At 43.2% G+C, this 22850-nt stretch overlaps 1 protein-coding gene across 3 annotated transcripts in view; it reads right to left on the bottom strand.

Moving 5' to 3' along the window:
• The window catches only part of LIMCH1 (LIM and calponin homology domains 1), a 173014-nt gene extending 160468 nt beyond the window's left edge, over positions 1-12546 (bottom strand). Inside the window, exon 1 of one of the 3 annotated variants that reach the window (XM_056489812.1) lies at positions 12126-12546. In XM_056489812.1, the coding sequence (XP_056345787.1) occupies positions 12126-12221 (96 nt within the window). In that variant the 5' untranslated portion in view covers positions 12222-12546. The remainder of the gene's footprint in view (positions 1-12125) is intronic. The other 2 variants (XM_056489811.1, XM_056489815.1) reach the window with 2 other exon arrangements.
• Between the last annotated feature and the right edge of the window lie 10304 nt (positions 12547-22850).

Consider the following 22850-nt stretch of genomic DNA (forward strand, 5'->3'; position numbering starts at 1 on the left):
TGGGAGATACCAAGAGACAGGAAAAAGGCAGAAAACAAAAGCTTTCGACACAGTTTGAAATTGCACCATTTCCAGCAAGTCTGCTCTGGCTTTGATCTATTGATTTCAAGGCCCTTAATGTGGGAAGCTGAAATGCAAGTTTTTTCCACACAATTTATTAAAAAAAAAAAGAAAAGAAAAAAAAAAAAAGAAAAAGTATGGCAATGGAGAACTAAGCATTGCACTGAAAAGCTAACAAATATTGAGGATGGATGTTAAAACCACAAGTATCAGATCTGCCTATAACCAGAATATGCACTCAAGAGTCTTGGTTGAAATCCAAAAATAAAAACTACGGAATCAAAGCTATTATTCAGCAGTACAATATCAGAGACACTAGTGCACTACAATGAAGAGAAATTGTTGGATAAAATCCTGCAAGCACTGGTAGACAATATCTTACTGGAATGTCACACATAGAATTTCATTAAATTGTCCCATAGATATCTTTAACAGCTTTGCTTGCTTTCTCCCCCAAAGCTACTAACACAAAGCAAAATGAGTGAAAGGAATAAAGTTACAAAGCATTTATTACTAAGATGCATTTTTAAATAAAAATACACATTTTTCCTGTTTAGGGTGCTCCAAGAAGGTTCTGCCACCAATTGCAGTGCATCCTTCATAAACTGCATATCCTTGACAGATCCAGTTTGATGCTTGTAGTTGGAGGGCACCCATAGCAAGTGAACATCTGCAAATCTAACTGAGGACTGCTTCCTGGGAGAAAAAAATTATTGAAAGATAAACAAGGGAGGTAAAATTACTGTGATGTTGGAACCCTGAAGCCTGGAACTTTTGAACTTTCTGTGCCTTCTGGCACTAACCCCCAACAGAGCACTGCTTTTGGCTTGAGCCTTGGACAAGGCTTCCAAATTTAAGCGATGGAGTTAGAATCACTGGTGTGTAGTTTGAATAGAAGCATGCAGTATCACATGGTGAAGGGTTTGGAATTTGGGGTTTTAGAATATAGTAATGGGTATGGGACAAGATGGACATTCTGGGGTGTTGGCTCGTCTTCTTCTTCTTGGTTTTAAGTAGTAGTTTTTGATTGGATAGTTTTTGGTTGGCACTGCAGGTCACAGGTGTTTGGTCATTAGGTCAAAAGTATAAATAATAAAGTATAAATAATAATATAAATAATTTATATAAATAAATTATATAAATAATATAAATGTTAGCTCTTAATTGGACTACTTGCCTTTAAAAGACCTTGTAACAATTAAAATATATGTCTATTTTACAATTTTTAGCTTATTAGCTGGAAGTGCTGTAGCACTCATTGTACAATAGATAAGAATTAATAAACTACTGAGTCCAAATACAAAAATCATGTCTCTTGTACTTCAATCCCAACTCTGACTGAAGACAAAAGAAAAAATAAGCTAGCCACTAATACTGCAACTTCACCAGCCTTATTTTTAACACTCTGTGCTCCCTTTGTGCTCATCTCCTCACAGGGCATATCTCACCCTTTGCTGTGCTGTGCCAATCTATCTGTGAGAGTCTCTGGATGTCAGGGGCAGCAATGTCACAGCTGCCTGTGCTGGAGCCGCTGCTGGAGCCACCACACAAGAGCCAGCAGCTCCCCTGCAGCAGTGGCCATGCCCCTGGGCCATCCTGAGAGACCAGCACTGCCTGCAGCCCTCACCACCAGCAGCCACAAGGACCTGCCTTGGCAGAAAGAGCTCCTGAGCACCCTCAGCAGAGCAGTGACATGGGCAGAGTGGCTCTGGTCTGAGGGAAGGACAAGACAAAGTCCCAGCAAGACTGAAGATCTGCATGTTCATGATTGAAATGTTTAGAGGGTACTTCTTCTTCCCTTTGGAAGCGGCAAGATGTTTCTAATAAAGGATCATTTGAGTCAATTAAACTTTGTTGATTTTTGGTTTTTTAACATGTTATTCCAAAACTGAAGCCCCCTTGTTAAAATAAAAATTAGTTTTGGGAGGGGTAGGATATTAGGCTAATGTTTTTTATAATTTCTCTGAACTCTGGCAAGACTCACATTTGTGACTTACTGATTATGACACCTTCTTTTCCTAGCAAGGAAAATTTTTTCTGGAAAATAAATTATTTTCTTACCTATCTCTGACTGATCCAAACATTGTCAGAAGACAGACACTGCCCATGAGTACTCCTAAATTCATAGCTTCCTTCTTCCAAACCACAACTTTAAAAAGCAACTCATCAGAATCAGAAAAAGGACAACAACAAAAAAAGAATACTTACATAGTTACTATTTTTTTATTTATTTTTTTTTTTTTCTGTTTAGATTACATAGTTACATTTATGCCTCTGGACTGAAAAGATTTCCAGAGTTGTTTTTCTTGCAACAATATATGAGTTAGCCCACTGAAACGAATCACAGCAATCGCACAGAAACAAAGCCAAGGGATTCATGGCTGAACACCCTGGCACACTGGGCATCCCTGCCTGCCCCAGCCTGGCACAGACAAGGCAGCCACTCCTGCCTCTTCCCATCCCTCCCCCTTTCCCAAACACAGCCAGAAAATGCTCACTGACAAGTGGCAGACTTCAGCTAACACACCATGACTCTTTTTAAATTGGAAAAAAAATGGAAAATACAAGCAGAAATTGCCATCAAAGGCATGAAGTTAATATTCAAAATTAGAAATTCATGAAAAAAAATTGCAGAGGAAGACTTCAGTGCTTTTTCTCAGACACAAAAGCTTCCCTTCTCTGACAGCAGTCTTAAAAAAATCTCTTACTTAAGAATTTTCTGGATTAGTAAACTAGATATTTGGACAAAAGATTTCCAGTATTTCTTGGAAAAGAATTGAAATGGAGTGTCCAATACACCAATATCAGATATAAAATTTGCAGAAGAAATTAAATCATTATGAATTCCATAATTTCCTTGAATATTTATATGCAGGTGAAGACTAAAGTTAGATGTTTGGATTTGGGAGTTACATTTGCTTTAAGACACATAGCAAGACCTCTAACCTCCACCAGAGCCACAATCTGCTGTGATACAACAGCATAACTTTGTGCATTGCATGGAGAACAGTGCTGGCAAAGCCCCACAAAGAGATTTTTCACCTCAGCTCCCTGTTCTCTGTAGCCATGCAGGCATTCTGCTCCCACTTGAAATCAGTTATCTATGGGCATCACCCTCTGCTTTTGCAAAAGCAAGGTTGTGCTTCTCAACTCAGAGCAACAGTTAAAATTTCTGTGTGCCAGTCTGTGACCTGACACTGAGCTATAAATTCCTTTGAGTTCCTTGGCCTTCTGGTTTTGGTGGAAAGATCATTCAGAGTTTTTCCTGCTGCTCTGGAAATGCAGAGGTCCCAAAATGGAAGACCATACTTTTCTTCATCCTCAGTTCAACTTCTCCTTCCAAGAGCCCCATCCCATGTGAAGGAATTCAGATGATGCAGTTCTATCAAGCACTATCAACACATTATGTAAAGCCCTTGACCAGCATTTTGATGAATGTATGTATCAGAGCTAAAATAAATTTTTGGAACTCTCATATATTAATCTTTCCATAGATTTTTTGCTTTCAGGTGAGAAAGACCTGAAACACAGCAATGTATGTCTGAGGGACTGCAGGTAGCAGCTTAATTTATTTTTTAAATTATATTGTAATCCACCCAGACATTTGACTGCTCCTGACTGCAACACTCCAGGGAGATCTACCAACACCAGGAGGAAAGGAAACTGGAGGGAATGCATTTACAGTATCAGGATGAGGTCTCGTGGGTTTTGTACATTACACAAAGTATGTGCAGCCACTTTCCATATAACTTGCAGATAACTGAAGACCTGGGATTCATCTGAAGACTGTGGAAAAGTCAAATGGAGGTAGAGAGAATTTGGATGTTGGAACAGCATAAGGAAAAAGCCATTACAGAGAACTTTGACATTCTTCCTGAAACTCACAGTGGGATCACACATTGCAAAATCCCTGTCTTATTTCCATCATGAACCAGGGATCATGCAGAACACTCTGAGAAGGAGCAATTAATGAAGAGCATTTCTCTCTTACCTTGCTCATCCATCCATTCAGAGCAGAATTAAAGAATTGCTTCCTCTGCCTCCACCATGCTGCTCCTCAGCCTGTGAAGTGCTCTGTGAATCATTGACAATGATGCCAAAGCCAAGAAGCCACAGCAGTGTTATTTTTCAGAATCTTAGCTTGTCAAAGTTGATTTCAAAATCAAGCTGTCTTTGGTGCTAGGCATGAGACCTCTGAACAGCCAAAAGCAGCAAAATAGGGTTTCTCTTCAAATGAGCAAATGAAGAGGACTTTCCTCTTTCCTCATCAATCAAAAATTCAGGAGACTACTTTTAATCAATTTTAATATCAGATGCTCTATTATTAACTCTATTGTTGAGCTAGACATTTTTCTAAGGTAAGGATTGCTGGCACTAATCATCATATATGCATATAACTAAAGAAAAACCCTAGTTAACAGTAGCAAGTTATACTGGGACTGGGCAGAGTGACTATCAAGGTAAAGGATTCTTCTAAACAACTAATACCACAAACAAAAAGCCTCTTAAGGATTTAGCATTTGAATTCTCAAGAATTAAGCCTGCATGTCATCTTCTCAAGATCTGGAAAGGAAAGGAAATTTAAATTCCTTAATGGTCAATTATAGCAGCGCACAATGAATTAAATAACAACCAAAAAAAAATTCAAGCCAAGTCAAGGAAATTGGTAATTTTTACAGTTTCCTATAATAAAACAGGTTTAGTAAAAAGTTAGATTAGAAGCCAAACATATTTCACACTGCCTTGATGAGTTTCTACAAAGAAAACTCAGCAGCATACCCTGAAGATGCCTGCCATAAGCCTTATGAATTTTGCTTTTGTATAAAAAAGGATCTTGCTTATATAAACAGGCTCTTCACTACAATAACACAAGTGGCCTATAAAGTAGCATTAAAAATAAAATTAAGTGATGCTTATTGACCCACTGAGTTATAGATGCACAGAATAACCACCCTGGTAGGGACCTCAGAAGAACTCTAGTCCAACCTCCTGCTATGTGCAAGGGCAGCTCTTGGGTCTGGCCAGGCCATTCCCAGATTTGTCCACTCAGGAGTGAAGCATTCCAGGGATAGTGTTCTCCCAATATCTCTGGTCAACCTGCACAAATGTTCATCTGGCTCATGGTGAAAAAATTCTCCCTGTATCAAGGGATAGTCTTTCCTATTTTAATTTATGACAAGTATCTCATTTTCTTGTCACACACCTCTGTGAAGTGCCTGAATCTGTCTTCCCAAAAACCTGCTCACAGGTATAGGGATGCTGCTGCCATGTCCACACAAAGCCACCTCTCCTGAAGAAGCCTAGCTCCATCACCCTTTCTCTTATGGCAAGTATCCCAGCCCAACTCAGCCTGGGGGCTCCCTGCTCCATTTCCTCCAGCTTATCAATGTCCCTCCCACACTCTGGGCTCCAAAACTGGATGCAGTATTCCAAGAGTGGCCTAGCAAGTGCCAAACAGGAGCAAACAGCCCCTTCCATCACTACTGAAGATCCAGAAGAGCATGAAGGGGTAGCCTCTCCTGCTGCCAAAACCCCACAGGGCTGTGCCCAGCCTGTTTCCCCACAGGTTCCCCCAGTCCTTTCCATCAGAGCTGCTGCCCCAGCCGCCAGTCCCCACCCTGCCCCAGGTACAGGAAGTGCATTTATGCTGTTTATAAAATGAAAGGCAGTAATAAACAGGGATTTCTTCATTTCAAGCTGTGGTACATTACTGCTCTTCACATTCTGACAAGGCTGTCTCAAGGGCACAGGCCACCACCCTTTCACCAAGGACAGTGATTAACACAGCTGGGAGAAGTTTCAGCTATCAATTTTAATGTCATGGTCCTGGTGCCATAGTATCTGTACTCATTGTGCTCTAAGGGCCTGAGGCAAGTCTTTGTCCTTTAAGTGATAATACTGGAAGGAGAAGGAGAAGAGAAGGAGAAGGAGAAGGAGAAGGAGAAGGAGAAGGAGAAGGAGAAGGAGAAGGAGAAGGAGAAGGAGAAGGAGAAGGAGAAGGAGAAGGAGAAGGAGAAGGAGAAGGAGAAGGAGAAGGAGAAGGAGAAGGAGAAGGAGAAGGAGAAGGAGAAGGAGAAGGAGAAGGAGGGAAAGCTTAGATCTTCATGGAGTGCTCGCCAGTGTTCATATCTTTCCCCATGCAGCTGTCCTTTTAAGTGACACTTTCACCCCAGAAATGGCTTTTTCATTAAAAAACTGTTTTTTGAATGTTTGCAGAGAATGAATGCACAAAGTTTTTCATCCATGGATGGGAAGCTCCTTGACTGCTAGATTTTCCAAACAAAATATGTTTTTATAACCTGATAAGCCAAAACATTTTAGAAGGTAGAAAATTCTGCTGTATCCACTATTTAAACTGCATCTTTGAAAAAATTTCACCTTCCTTTCTAGAGGACTAAAGCTTGCCTTAAAAAAATAATTTTAAAAATGTAGTTACTAGCAGAACAAGCACAGGACCTTACATAGCTGTGCTAACTGGTCTCCACCACCAACTGCACAATGGCATCCCAGACTGGTGTTAAGGTCAGATCTTTCACCTATTTTCAAATTTCAATACTGAAAGTAGAAATTAATTCAGGTTTGAGACAATTAAGAGTTCAGTCCTGCATTTCCTGACATTATCCCTGCATCAATGGTATTGTTGTTCTGATTATTTTCCCCCCTGTGCCAAGCACTACTTGTAACATGGCTTAAACAGATCTCATGACAAGGGAACTGGGTTCATGTATGCAGCACAGAAGGTCAGCTGCCAGGCAACTGGAGAGGGGAAAATTTCTAGAAGGTGGTAGTCTGACAGGGTCAGAGAGTTTGGGTGGGTTCTTCTACCCCCATTAAATCAATTCAGCTCTCATTCCATGGAATGACTAACTGAGCCAGAATGAAGAGCATCCCATCTGTCTTGCCTGCAGTCCCTAAACGCTGCCCAGGAGGAGATGTAGAGATAGCAGAGAAGAATTCCTCTCCAAGTCCAGTCACTGTAACCACAGTAAAGTTACCCTGCATTCATATACATCTAGGGCCAGATATCAGTCACACACCTATTCATGGTTACCTTGCACTGTGGGAAGGATTCTTCTGGCCTATACTTCAGCTTGTCCACATATCAGGCAACTTGTCTAACACATTTGCATAGGTTTCTTCTAGTCTGAGGATACACTTTCTCACTTTAATAAATTAATTCCCATAAAATATATCAGTAAGACACTTGTCCAGCAGAAGAAAAAGGGCTTAAAAGAAAGAAAGGCTAAAGACTGAGAAATTTGACCTGCAAGCACTGCTTGGAGGCTCATTCAACAATTATTCTATAATATTTGATTAATAAAACCATTCAGTTTTAGAGCTCTACACTTAAGTGGTTGTATTGAAATACTCTAGTAAAGTAGTTAAACTGAATTCTCTGGAAATGCTTGCTAGAGGAGATGTCTGTTGGATTTAATGCATTCCTACCCAAATAATGGCATGACTGTAGTGGCACCCAAAGGTCCCAGTTTGACTACAGGCACCACTGTTCTAGGAACTGTGTCAATGTTCAGAGGAACTGAGTCCTTATTCGAGGATCTTAGAATCAGCTTCACAGATGAGTAGATGTCTACACATGTTTGGAAACAGAAACACTCCTGCAGGTCACTCATATTCTCAGTGAATCAGTCAGCTTCCCCAACACATTTCACCAAAAGAGCTTTATCTCTGATGCTCCTCAAAGGTCATTCTGCATCTCTAAGATCATATAAACAAACTTGCATATTGCTCAAGTTCCAGGTCACCACTGCAGATACTCCAAACAAGTCCATCACCATCAGGAAAGATTTGCTCAATGAACTTCCTTCAACTCCTTTTAAGTTACATTTTTGTAGCAGGAACCACAGCTCCCGGACTGAAAGAGACACCTTTTAGAAACCTTGTTTCTAGACTCCCAGCTCAAGAAAACGACATGAAATGTATTTGCCTGAGTCACTTCCCTGAATTTATGAGGCATATAATTCTCATACTCTTCCACAGAGAAGGTAGTGCAGGAGTGGCCTGCCTATGCTGCTTCATTATGTGACACATCCAGAGGAACTAGGGAATGAACATGGACTTAGCTTCTCCTAGAAGCAGCACCACTGTTACCAACTTAAAACACCACCTCAAATACAAAAACCTAAAAAGTGTTTTTCTAGAAGGCAAAAATATGTCACAAAACACCCAGCAAATTTCTCAGGCTGGCAAATTTCTCCACAACACAAGAATCCTCGTGGGGAATGTATATAGGAAAAAGCAGCAGATTATTAGAAGTTGACAGGGTTTAGCCCACACACATCTAGAGGGATAAAGTCAAGCACCGGTCACAAGGGGCAGAAAAACACGAGCTGTTTATTATTGTCACACAACTGTAAAGGAAGCATTCTTATCAGCTGGCAAAGTTTCTAAGGAATACAAATCTATGGAAAAGCCATCCCTAATTGAACCAAGTCTCAGCAATGAGGAGAGAGCATATTAATGAGGCAAGGCTAGGAGGCATGATGAGGAGATAACAATACCCCTAGGAGTTATACCAGTATTAAATGTGACTTTATTACCGTATTATTCTCCTATGAGTCTTTACAGCAAGAATAACTCTGTTTATACAGATGTTCTTTCAACCACTAGCTATTCTAGACTAGGCATGCATAAGGAGAACCTTGATATTTTAAGATTACAGACCACTAGATTAAATTAGATTTGTTATTTTGCTGCAGTATGCCACTAGGCTTTACAAGGTTGATATATTCTTTCAGTGAAACTGAGACAGGTTACTTGAAATGAGATACACCTTTAATAATGCAGACTGTTGTAGCTCTCTCACAGGGTTTTTCATTCAGTGCCTTTATTTTTAATTCCTCTGAGTGCTACTAATAAGGTGCATTTCATCATTTACAGGGCATTCTTCACTTAAGTAGTACATGCCAAGCTAAACTAAAATAATAGATTAGTTTGCTGTTACAAGAGGGATGCACAGTTGATATTTTTGCAAAATTAAACAAGCCTGAACTCTGGTTTCCTACCCAAAGGGACTAATGACCAAAACTCCACAGAATTCCTAAATCTCACCTTCTGCAACACAGAGAAGAGACCAAACCTATCACTTGAAATACTCTCTTACAAAGCACAGATTATTAAATATGTAAGCAGCCTTGGCAGTAGGTCAGAGCTCTGGCCTTTTTCCCTGCTAAGGTGAACACCTCAGTGCTACTGGGTCAGAGCTCCAGGGAGAGGAAAGAGCATTAGTACAAGAATCCACCAAAACTTCAGTGTAGTTTAGACCACCCTACACTGCAGCATCCAGATTAAAGTAATGCTGGCAGAGAAAAATGAAGGCTTCTGGCACACAGAAGCCCATCTCTGGTGAAAGGTGGCAGACCCAAGGAGCAAAGACAAGACCCCTAAGACCTCTGGAGCAGTGGAACAGAAGGTCCTTGATCCTTTCAGACCTAAACATTCATCACTTAATGTCTTGGATGCCCACCCACAAGAAGAGAAGAAGCCTCCGCTTCCAGTCCCACCGGAGGAGAAATATACTGCAGACCACAGGGTGGATTTCTGCAGCCCTACAACAATAGTGACAGCAAAAATCCTCACAAGAGGATTTAAACCAGATGAGCATGGAGCAAGCAAGTCACAAAACTTAATTGTTAGGAACAAAACTGCACAGTAAGCTGGGAGAGTTTTCAGTCTGTCCATTTCTACTTTAATTTCCTTGCATGGTACTATTTTACGGGCTATGACAGGTTTTAAGCTGTCTTGCACTGCCAACATTTTCACTAGTTTGCCTGCCCTGTACTACAGGTTCAACAGCTCTCCTTGCAATCATTTCTTCTATTTTCATTTGAGAGAGCTACTTCAAATGGTCAGAAGGAAGTTGGAAGACACAACACACTGGACATTTGCTAACATCTCTAGGCCAGAGAATAAACTGGTGAGAGACAAGTACAGAGCCAGATGAAGCAGATGGATTTAGTAGCCAGGCACAGCATGACCCCTATTTCTGCTTTTCATGCAAATTGATAGGGCTTGGCACACTGCATGTCAATACCTTATCATTTCCTATTTTTTTAAAATTTTATTTCTTTTTAAGACTGACATTTCTTTTCAATAACTTCGCAGTAGCATACCAAATTCCACATAATTCAGTCAGTTCAAATCATCCAGTTTTAGAAGACTGAATGCTGACCAGATTTTTGGAAGAGGTAATAACCCTCATGCTCCAGAGCTTAAGCCAAACTGGGATTAAAAGGAAATATAATGTGTTAGGCAAATTAAGCCACATTTGCTTCACTGGCAGCTTCTTCCTTCTTTCTCTTAGTGGGAGCATCAACTCCAGGCACTACTGGAAAGGGAGATGCTTCCCTCTCACACCACAGCCATGGCAATGCTCCAGGCTCCTGACACATTCCCCTCAGGCAGGAGGATGGTTGCAAAATTAACAGTACATTACAGTTCTGTCATTCATGCATCCAGCAGATGATGCTTTATAAAGTGGAGGAAGCACAAGAAGTTATTGACAGCTTCCCCTGTTCACATGGAACTCTTGGACTTGCATGGAGGACGAAGAACTTAGAGAGCCCTCCTGCTCTGCTCACCAGGGCCTGTGTAGCACAAGAGACAGGCATGAGATCTCCTGCCACAGTGAAACGTGGAATAAACTGCCCAAGAGAAAAGTTTCTGCCTGACCACAAGATTCTGCTCTAATAAAGGAAGACTTACATTCCCTTAATTATTATCATGCCTGGAGTGGCTGATGACAGCTTTGTTATCTGTAAAGAGCTGCTTCACCATTGAGTTCTTGGCTTCATTAGCAGTCAGCAGGACCCATGGTCACAAGGTATTTTTATACCATATGTATGATGGAATCACGTGCCTCTCTCCCCTGGTCCTCTGTCATTAAGAAGGCTATACAGAAACTGACATACCCATCTTCCCAAGACAAATGGTGTTTATGTGCATTTCACTTTTCCAAGCTTCATGCTCACCTTTCCTTGGCAAAAAAGCCCTTCCTTTCACATTCATTGTGGTTCCTCTGCCTCTGGTCCTACACCAGCCAGATTCACATCGTGTCAGGGCCAATTCCCTGAAGACTGACACAGCATTACTTTTCCAATTGACACTGGAGTAAAACATCACAGTCTGAAATTCCCAGGGCTTCACAGAATCTTAAAGTCACAACGATTTTTACAACCTTTTGCCTAGTCACTTTCAGAGAAGAGAATCCACTGAGGCTTTCTACAAGCTGCAGATTACATTCAAAGCCCACAGCTGAAGGGAGCAGCTAGCCTGGCATCTGGGTTTATGGAACCTTCACGCATGTGCTGTACCGGAAATCAGATGGAGAGCTATTTTAAGCGTCTATTGGCACATGCCAAAATATTTAACTATTAAATTTGACCCACCACCTGCCCATCTTTCCGTTTTACGAGGCGAGCAAACAGCAAGCACATCTATTTTTTTCCGCCTTGCTTGAGCAGCCAGACTAAATATCTCTCCTTGGCGGCTGAGGGACGGGAGCAGGGGCAGCAGGGCTGTCGGCCCGCCCCTCCGCGCACTGCGGAGCGCTACCTGTGCGGCCGCCGCCTCCGAGCCCGCCGCGGGCGCTTCCCGGCGCTTCCCGGCGGGGCCGGGCCGGACGATTCCCGGCGGAACCGGGGCCCCGCGGGGGACGGGGAAGCATCCGCGTCCGCTCCGCGGCTCCGCACCTGCCCGGCTCATGTTTACAGCAGTCCCGTTCATCCCAGCGCCGGGGGCGGGGAGGGGAAATGCGATTAGCAGATTAAGTTTGGAAGAGACGGAAGGGGGGCGGGGGCCCATCCAAAGGCGCGCACCCTACGCGGGGGATGAGAGGTGGCTCGGCCAGCCCCGGCTGCTTTCCCCGCAGTGATGGAAGCTGGGGAGAGCGGCGGGGAGGCCGAGATAGAGATCAGCGTGGAATAAAATGCCCACAGTCCCCGGGGGGACAGCGACCGGGTGGGGGGGAAGGGAAGGACACCGAGTTGTCCCGCGGGGTGTCCCCGATGGGGTCGGGCGCCCGCACCCCTGCCCTCCCGCGGGCTTACCTCGATCCACTTCTGAGCCTCGGTGAAGGCCAGCTCAGGCTGGGGGGGCTCGGGAGGAGGCTGAACCTCTCCCAGCTCCAGCCCAGCGCTGGCCATCTGCAGGGCCCCGGCGCGCCGCGGCTGCGGCGGGGGAGAAGCCAGGCACCGAGCCGCCAGGCACCGAGCCGCGGCCGCAGCGAGGGAGCGCCGGAGGCCGTGCCCGTCCCTCGCCGCCTCTCGCTGCCGGTCCCTGCTCGCAGCCGGCGGGGCGGGAGCCGGGGGCGGCGGCGCTCCGCAGCCCGGCTGGCTGCAGCCCTCCTGCGGTAACCTCGCTCCGCCGGTGCCCGCCCGGCTCGGTCCTCCCTCGCTGCCGCCCCGCCCGCCCCGCCGGCGGAGCGGAGCCGCGCTGCTGTGCTGTCCTGAGCTGCCAGCTAAAAATAAAACAGACGGGCGAAGCCGCTTTGCCTCCAGCCCATGCAAATGCCCGCGCCGCCGCCTCCCGCCGCGAGCATCGCATCGCGGGCGGCGCTGCGGCCGGGGGAGGGCGGGCGGGGGACTCGGCACTCCGCCGGGGGGACGGGGACGGGGATGGGGATGGAGAGGCTCCCCCTGCTTGGGGAAGAGCCGCTGCCTTCACCCCGCTCTCCCGGGGAGGGGGCACTCGATGGCACGGCACCCCCCGCTTTGGGGGCAGCCAGTCCCCCACCCTCAGCGCTCGGGGGGCACCCAGCCGCGCACGGTGAGCTGCTGTTTGCGGCTGCTGCCTGGAACCCCTCACTGATGGATGTCGCGGGGCACCCGAGAATCTCCATCCCCGCTGCTCCCGGCCCGTCCCTCACCCACCTGCCCGGGCCGGGGGCTCCTGCGGCCGGAGCGCAGCGCGGCAGGTGCCTCTGCGGAACGGGAACATCTCGGGATGCTGAGGGGCCGCACTGGCCTTGGGGGACGCCTGAGGGTCAGCACAGGGCCGGGCTGCCTTTGAAAAGCAGAGCAGGCATCAAGGTGTGCTTAAAAATATACACCATGGGTGGATGCTTCCCACCTTTCGCTTCATGCAGAGGAAGAAATCCAACTCTGTCCCACATGCCAAACTTACACCGTCCTCCCTCAAAGCAGATGCTTTTTGACCTAAGGTTAAGCCCAGGAGTTTCTAGAAACAGAAGGAAATTTTCTTCACCGGGCATTTTGAAAGACAAGTCCTAAAAATCTTCTCTCACGAGTGTTCAAAAGCTGAGCCAAAGTTACTTGCTTGTATTTCTGCAAGCGTAGAAATGTATCTGTGTGCTGGAAATGCAGGTGTGCGACCCTTAACCCCTACTACTAAGGATTTTTTGAAAGGGGTCATAACTGGCCACTTTTTCAGCTTGTGATAGGTGTCAAAAATTTTTGACAAGCAGCAAACTGTAGGTTCTACTTTTCAATATGCCCTTAGTTTGGGCCTTATTTCCCCTCAGTTCAATAGCTGGGATTTTGAATCTTGTTTATTTTGATAGTCAGCAAAAATTACCAACTCCTAAAACATAAATATGCCACAAAAGTGCATCTATTTAACTCTGTTTCCATTCTAGGAATTTGTCTTTATTGTTTGCTACCTTTATTTTCGGTCTTTGTTTATTGCTTCAAATATGCTGGAGTAACAAAGGGCCTAAAAACAGGATATAAGGTTTATAGGGATTTTTCTGAGAACTGCAGCTAGACAAGAACTGGACAAATGGGTAATCTAATCTCAAATATTTAAAGGTAAATAATAAGTGTATTTTGAAATACTTATGCTAACAATCTATTTTCTGATTCTTGTAATATTTAAATAACATTGATGTTTATCAGACAACAATTAGATTTGTTCTCCTGGGGCAATGAAAGACTAACAATTTAAAATAATTATCCTACCTCTTTTTTTATTATTATTATTATTACTGTGCAATATCAAATGCATGATTTTCCTGTCTGGTGATCTAAACATCACTTCTTGGAGAACTAGAAGAGCTGGCTTGGGCTGGGGTAAGCACCATACCAACACAGAGCAGCATTCAAGACAAAGACTGCCACCCCAGATCTTGTCTAGAAGTGAGGGGTGGACATTCATTTCCCATTTATGCAGTCAATTTTCATGGATCATTAAAGAAAATGGGCTCTGATACACACTTCTATTTATATGCTCACAGTCAAGCACACACAACTTTTTAAATTTATTAAATCCTCACAGCAGCACATGGATGTCGAGTTAGTGCAGCCTTTAAAGAGCCCTGTTATGTATTTAGGAGTTTAAAAGACTCTTTGACTGGCAGTAGGAATCTGGCCACTTCTTTTCTAATCCTAATCCTGAACCAGCTTCTCATTTGGTCAAGTACGAGGCAGCATCCCTACCTCCCTGTTCCCATGGAAACGCACTTCTAGCATCAGCCCAGCTTGCTTTTTGTTTTTTTTTTAAATCACCATCTGCCTGGGGAGTTGCAGGGCTTGCTCTAAGCCCCTTGAATACCAGTCACAGGTTTTTCAATGATTCTCCTTTCCGTATTACAACCACCCTGGCAACTGCAGAAGACAAAATATGAAAACTAGAGAGTTAGAAACTCCAGCAAGGTTTTCCCAAGGTCACTCAGTTGCTACTTACCAGAAACATTGCTGGAAACTTAGTGGTGGAATTCATTTTTCTTGAAGTTCTTTTCAAAATCATCTCATTTAAAAGCAAGTGCTTCAGTTTAACTTCTTTTTTCTTTCCAGAAAAAAAAACTCAAGCCAGCACTTCAACAATCCTTATCAACACACTCATCTATATTTATTAGACTGGTGAAAACCTGTGGGGGTGCAGGTATTAAACTGCATAGTTTTGTCCAGGTTCAGTTGCCCTTCCCAAAAGCAGACTGTGCCTATGCATAAGTAAAGTAACTGTGGGAAAATGAATAATATAATGGTTATGGGAGAAAGCAGAAACAGACGAAAAGTGTCTGGGAAGAGGAACTCTCCTGTTTCTTTTTTGTCTTCAACTAACATCTAAAATTGTTAAGCCTCTTGAGTAGCAGGAGCAGAGGTTTAATAAGGCCTGACTGCTGTTGTGGCAGGCCTGATCTTATCCCATGGCAGCAAGGAGCAACTTACTTCAAGGAAGCTGTGTCCTGAGCAGCTTCTGCCACTATGACCTGTCTCCCTCAATGAACTGGTCTGGTGCCCAAGACCAAAAAGCAAAACTGCTCCTAGATGGCATCTTTGTGCTCTTGCTGCTCTTTCTGGTTGTATCAGCCTGACAACAAGCCTTTTTCTTCAAAGCCAATTTGTCACAAATGCTTCCAGCAACATGCATTAACTCCATGTGACAAACATTTCTTTTACCAAAAGCATAACACAGAGAACAAATGGGTGAAACACCCAAGGATCATATATTTCTAATCTATTTTATCTTTCTCATTAATCTTTTCTTTGTGAGCTTTTACCAATGTGCCTTAAACCAGCAAGGCCCCTGGGCTATTTAAGAAAGGAGGCTATCCTGCTGGCATCAGGGCTTTTCTGCCTCCTCTCCTTCACAATCTGCCACTCCAGGCTGAAATTCTCTGAGCAGCACCTCTTTTTTCTCCAGACCATAATGGTGATATTTTGGGATGTTGCACAGTCCTGGGCCAGATCTCCCAGAAATCTGAGCTGAATCATAAGCATACTGTTCTGGCTAAGTATCTTCCCTGTTTGCTCAAGGACTTCTATACATTCCTTTGGTTTTCTTGTCCTTTTTGTGCCTTTAAGAAATCGCTGAATATCATGCAGAAAACTTGAAATTGTATGGCATTTATTGTAAAAATTCTGCTTGGAATTCCTTCATTTTCTAAAGCATAAGCCAGGGGTAGGCACACCCAGCACACCTCTGTTTAACCTCCACATAATTTCTGAGCTGCCATGGGTCTCACTGCTGCAAAGAGCAGCGTGGCTGCCTGGTGATGCTGCAGGAGCTGGAGAGCTCTGGCATAAAGATGTTGGTATTAATGCTTCTCAACAGGTACTAACCCTGCCAGAGAGTATTTGGAGATTTTTTTTTTTTTTCTGACTTAACTGATTTGACTTTACAGCCTTTACTGACAAAGCCAGGTTGTGCATTTTCACAGCCTGTCCTGTGTGGAAGGGTGAGTTGAGAAGTGAGCTGAGTGAGCAGATGAGAAGAGCCCTTAAAGCAGCATCTAGCAAGGTAGAGGAGGATGGTAGAGGAGATGGTTACCAGGAGTTTAGAATTCTCTTCCTTGATAAAACTAGATTCAAAGACAGTTCTACTCTCAATGACATGCAAGCTAGGTTGGAGAGAAGGCTGGTAATAATATCCACTTGGAAGCAAGACATAGAAAATCCCTGCTTTTGAAAAATGACTCTTTAAATGAGCTTTAGTTATTTTTAATTCTCATGAAAAATCAATGAATCTGTGGCCATGAGAACATGTTGATTTTTCCCAACCACTCAGGCAAATGTTGTGACTTCACATTTTATTTAATCAGGGCATCTGCTGTGGTGTATTTGCAGTGCTCAGCATTTGGCTGACAGCATCTGTTTGTTTATCCCGGCCATGCTGTCTTCTATCACAGCCACTTTCTCTCTGGTACCACTCATTCAGCAGCATATTGCCAGGCTTGGCATCGATGTTCTCTGTCATTCTGGGAATTACAGGAGTAGATGGATCATCCGAATTTGCTCTTTCCTGGGAGAAAAGCAGCATTATCCCTTCTCGCACTGATCTGGAAGAAGGTGAAACCCTTTTGTGAAGCAGTTTTTCTCTATTCTGGACTTTTATATTGATTTTTGAAAGATATTGTAGCCAATTGTCATCTAGTAGCTGAGCACCATTTGGTATTTTCCTATTTTTCTGTCTTTGCATTTAATTAATTTTTTAGATTTTAAAAGCTGTTGAAATTCTGGGGTTGGATATACCACATGTTGCTATTTAATGAGCTTTAAACCCAATGAATCAGAGTGTAGGAGATTCAAAATGAGAGCTCATGTGGACAAATCCATGTAAATATTCCATGTCATTTACATGCAGTAATTTTGAGGGGCTTCACCATCCTCCCTGTTCCCTGCCTAAGAAATCCCTTATTAATATCTCTTTGTTTTAAATGCTGCTTTGCCTTTAGTTGTTTTCCTGCCTGGCTTTCCTTTCTGGCTTTGAGACTTGCTTCTGCCTCTCCTGCAGGCCTCCAGATCCCAGGCTGACAGCTCTGCTAATGGCACAGAGCCTGGCTTAGCTTCTCCTTTCATCCACAGCCATGGTCAATTCTCCTACTCACCCAAACAACCATTTCCTTCCTTCTTTTTTATTGTTCTCATCAAGGGCTGCCTTTCCTCTGGTATAGGAAATTCCTATATCCAGCCTCCTCTTTAACAAGCATCTTTTTTTTTCCCTGTGAGCCTGCTTTCTTTTGTCCCAGCTTGCCATAATCTTGTGTCTTTCACCTCCAGTATGTATCTCAGGTACTTTTCACTTCCTCTTCTTCATATGTAGTGTGTGGATGGAAAACCCAAGGCATGAAAACCATGAAAAACACTGGGAAAGAAAAGAAAAGAGAAGGCCTGTGAAAGGAGAAATATCACAAATAAGTGATAACAAGTTACACAAGGTTAAAAAGACATAAACTGGGTTGACTAGAAAGGAGTAATATAAAAAAGAAGTGGAGGAGTGGTGAAAAGGAAGCGAAGCAATCAGAAATAAATAGGTACCAAGGTAAAGGGAAGAATAAATGTGAGCATAGAACCAGTGAACTTGTCAGAGTATCCTTTCATTCTGCATTCACAGCTACCAAGCATCACAAGGTCCATGTATGTTCTTTCCAGATCCTCTCATAAAATATATGCCAGATTACAAGAGGAGAAAGTGCACATGCCCAGACCAGCAACTGAAAGGGTACTCTGAAGGAATGTGTGGCTCTTCCACCCTGCTCTCTGCTCCCAGAGCTGCATAGCTCTACCCTCTTGACAGGTCAAGCCTGGAAAAGGATGTGGCAGGACAATGGGTCTTTCACCAGCTCTTATCAAGGATCTTTTCAACCCATTAAAACAAAAGTGCATTGATGGGGAGGGGATGTTCATAGGTTTGAGTACCTGCCAATATGACATCCTGTTTCTTTAATGTAAAGACAACAAACAGCCTTCACTTCTCTGCTGAAATGGAAGTGACACAGGAGCTCAGAACAGTATTTCTTCTCCATATTCTTTCAATTTTGACTGCTTTTCAGCTACTTTCTTAAAATCTACTTCATTCAAGACTGGAAGTGGAAGTAGAGGTGTTCTTCCAAACCCAGTTTGGTCCAGAGCAGGACTCTCCACTTCCATGACGTATCTGCAATAACTTTCATTTGATTTTGCACTCTGCTCATTCAAATGCAGGACCTTCCCTTTCTGTCACACACCCAGTATACAAATTACCTGCTCCCTTTTTACCATCCAGAGTAAATTGACAAGCACAGGGAGCTACTCAGAATTTTCTCAGCGACAAATGTGGTTAGAGGGGTTTTAGTACCCTCAGAGAGATGCTCCTCAACATATCTTTCATACTGCCACCACCAAGGAAGGGGGTCTTTTAAGTCAGCTAACATACTCAGAGAGCACATGCCAGCTTCAAGTTCCATAAGTGCAGCTGAGTCTGACTAGGCTCAGTCAGATAAAGAAAGATAAGAAGCCAAAGCAGGTGGTTCAGGGGTCTGCAAACCTCTGCAGCAAGCTGTGGCTTCATACAAGTGCTACAGAGTTGTGGTATTTGGTGGAAGAGAGGGGTGTCATGTATGAGACAGCATGCAAAGAATGCAGTCAGAAACTTTTGCCAAACTGGTAAAAAAACATGCTGAAAATCAAAAACTGTATGTGGAAAAATGAAAAAAATGTGATTTGTAAAACCAAGTCCTAGCTTCCAAAGTAAATTCCTGGGTTCTTATACTCATTTTGTTAATGTACAATAAATTTTATGTAGTGGTGACATAAACATGCAGTTCATCAAACCACATTGTTTTTATCAAATGAGCAAAAAGAATAGCACTCTCACTGGTGTTAGAGCAGCTATTTGCTAGGTAAGCTGCTTGTGAAAGTCTGAGAAATGTGGGAAAATCCACATCACATTCAGCCTTTAATTTTAGCAGTGACTTTTATCATTCAGAAAGAACTGGTGAATAATATCTTCCCTCTCCTTTTGTTTGTAAATATTTCCTGTGGAGAAGATCAAAAGGGAAAACCTGTACCTGAAATTAACACTGGGCTTTATCCAAATTTGTTTGGAGTTTAGCTGGTTCAGAGTAAATTGGAATATTCATTTACTCAAGATAAAGAAATGGGCAAACAAAAGTGGAAAATGGAAGGGAAAGAGAGAAAAAAGGAAAAGAAATAAAAGACTTGCCTGCATGCAGTAGGACAACAATACATCTTATTTAGCAACAGTATGATTTAGTTCCATGACACAAGAATATTAGGGATGGGTTTTTTCTCCTTTGAAAAATTAAAGGACAGAATGTAGCAGAGGATTGTGTTCAACTAGCAGCAAGAAAAGGCAGTGCAGTGTAGGATACAGGTGATTTTTTTCCCTGTAAGCAGGCTCTCTTGCTCAGTGATCTCTGTAAAGACAATCCTTGCAGAACAAGACACTCATCAAAGCCTGTGAAGGTGCTTTTGTACCTCAGGTACCATTTCTGGGACAGATGGGATCTGCTGTGCCATCACAGACATGGATTGTCACATATTCATAAGTCAGGGCGTCAAAATCAGCCATCAGTCTAAACTCTATTATGTTTTCTTTATTATGTTTTCTTTGTTTTGTTCTACTCATCATTTCAAAGGATAGAGTATAATTTATAACACTGCACAAATTACTACTGTGAGCTGTGAGATAATTTCACCACTTAGACACACATACCAGCTAAAAACTCATTCACCAGAGATACTGGTGGTGGAAAAGGTAAATCTAAGTCTGACTGCAGGTACAGAATGCTTCTTGATAAAAATGTCTTACACTTACTGTTAAGGAAACAGGGAGTACTGTTAATATCTGTTGGACCTCCCTAATACCTTTCAGTGCTCTAAGTGAGTAAGTTCCTCTGCTTTCTTCTGGACCTCTTGGGGATGGTACTGGACTTCACTGAACTCCACAGAAGTTTTCCTGAGTCCAAAGACCTATCCTGCAAGAGTATGGATCCCTCACAGCCTTCCACACCTCTCAGTGCTGGAAGGGATCATGTAAGTTTTCCACTTTGCTCTTCTGAGCCCAGCCATAAGATGACTCTGCTCCCAGCTGGCCAGATGTGAGCCACCTCCAAACCAGTAGCTCCAGTCAGAACCACTGACTCTGCCTTAAAAAACTGGGTTTATATGCTTGTGCTTAAACCCAAGCACAATGGAGCAGATTTTGGAGCAGTTTGCTCTTTTCCAGCCTGCTTTAGGACTGGATGTGATGATGTAGGTCTGCCTGTTGGGGCATAGTCCATGCTGACAAATTTTCAGGCAAAAGAAAGATATTACACTGTTGAATCATTGTCTGAGCTGCTAAATGATTTATTATATGAAGGCTGCCCACCCATATAAAAGTGGAGCTAACAAGATTGCCAAGAAAACACTACTGTTGAGTACAGCCAAAAAGAATGATGAGCATGGTCCTTAAAATAGAAAAATTGAAAGGGGCAGGGGGGTGGAAGGATTCCTTTAAAGCAATTTTCATAGCTTTCTTTTATTATTACCTCTGTAATTATGTATTTCTCTTCAGGTAGGAAAAGGGCCTGAAGATTTTCCCCAGTTTGGAGGCCCCAGAGCTCTTCTGTGGACATTCACAAGAAGCCCAAAGGTCAGGAAAATCTCAAACGATCACTCAAGGGAACATAAAATGCTTTCTGATAATTGATAATCTACATTACTGAAATGCTTGCAGATACCTGTTGACTCTTTCTCAGGCACTTTTTGACTTCAGGTGGGACTGTCTATTGCAGGAGCTCCTGCTCTAGCCAGAAGAAAGGACAGACAATCCACAGGTTGCAGAACTGTCATAGTTGTGGCTGAGCCAAGCTACATTTTTTCATTAATCATTGCTTTTTTAAAAGGGCCATATATACTGAGATATTTTTCTTCTTGAAATATAGTACTCATTGTATGTATTCTCATGGGTCCCTTCACTTCAGGGTTGGACTTGATGCTCCTTGTGGGTCCCTTTCAACACATGATATTCTGTGAACTGTGACTATGTTGATGAACCATGTCCAGAAAACTGGATAGGGATTTTGATAAGATGTTAAAGGAGTTAGATGCTCAAATCTCAAAAATTAATGGGGTCAAGCCCCTAAGTACCATTCAGTTAAAGAATTCCAGTCCTAAGACACCAGACTGTGGAAGATCAGGAATGGGGCTGCAGCCTCATCCCTATCGGGGTGCAGCTGTATAAGACTGAAAGCATTGAAGGAGAAGCATAGAATGTTACTGTGTATTGACCAACCACATAAGAGTAAAAGGGCACACAGAAAAGGTGACAGAAAAGGTATCAAGGGTTAGGAAGAGAGAGGTGGTGTTTTTGGAATTAGCAGGTTGTGATGTGAGAGGAAGTAGTCAGTGTTGTGGTGCTGTTCCTCACGGGATTGCAACAGGGAAAAGGCAAGAAGGCTTTGACAAACTGCTGGTGCTTGCAACTGTCTTTGGTGCCAGCATTTTGAGCCCACAGTCAATCAGGGGAAAGGTATGAAAGTTCTTAGATAAGGAACTGATGCCTGTGTCAGTTGTGAGTCCACTGTCAATTCAGTTAGAGTCCTGTGTAAAGAGTGAGCTACACGCTAGTAGGTGAGCAGAAGGTCAAAATGAGGGTGTATCTCTGAGTGACTGGAGTGTTACTGCTAAGGAAACATTTTAGAAGGAGGCTGAAGGTTCAGATCAGATAGCACAGGGAGCACTAGAGTAATTAATCATTTGGCAGACTTCAGAATCAAGGTTTTCTATGGCACAAGGGGCCTTCACATAACTTTAGACAGTGTGCAGAAAGATGTTTCTCTGAGAATTACTACTTAAATCAGGTTTCTGAGCTGAATTAGAATATGCCAAATTTGTATCTGTAAACTACTTCCAGACTACTTCCAGCTTGATTTTCAATCAAGATTCACTGCAAATGTTTCTCTGTATAGACCACTGTGCAACCACAGTGTAGCAAAGACTGTTGTGCAGGAAGAGATGATCAGCCTCTGGAGCACCTGGTGAGACTGGTCAGCATCTTACATGCCTCAGTGAAACTGGGAAATCATGAGCCCCTCAGGAATAAACTCAAACCTTTTTGGCAATCAGGACCTGTGGGATCTTCATCCCTGTGTGTAAGGGAAGTCATGCAAGTGGTTCCACAGAGTAGAAGATTTTCCAGCCATGCAGAGGGACTGGGCTATCAGCTGTGGGAGCTCTTGTAACATGAAACTAATTCTACTTTGAGGTGGCTGGTGTGAGCATAGCACTCAAGTTTTCATGATCTAAACCTAGAGGAGGGAGACACAAGGAAAATGGAGTCTCATATGTGGAATGTATGACATCTTAGAGGAACAATGAATGGTTCTCCAAGGCACGTCCTATGCTAGTCTGTGGGTAGGTCCCAGCATCATCAGGTGGCTATAGTCTTCCCTTCCACTTTCTACAGTAGTTAATTTCTTCTGAAATGCTGTGAAAAAATTTGAGTACAGAGCACTGAAATTGGCCTAATAGCAGAAGCCAGCTGGAAACCATCATAGTGTGCATAATGACATGCTGGGGGTGCTGTGCGGAAGAGTAAGAGCTGTTCAT

This window comes from Oenanthe melanoleuca, chromosome 4, assembly GCF_029582105.1.
Source record: "Oenanthe melanoleuca isolate GR-GAL-2019-014 chromosome 4, OMel1.0, whole genome shotgun sequence".
NCBI lineage: Eukaryota > Metazoa > Chordata > Aves > Passeriformes > Muscicapidae > Oenanthe > Oenanthe melanoleuca.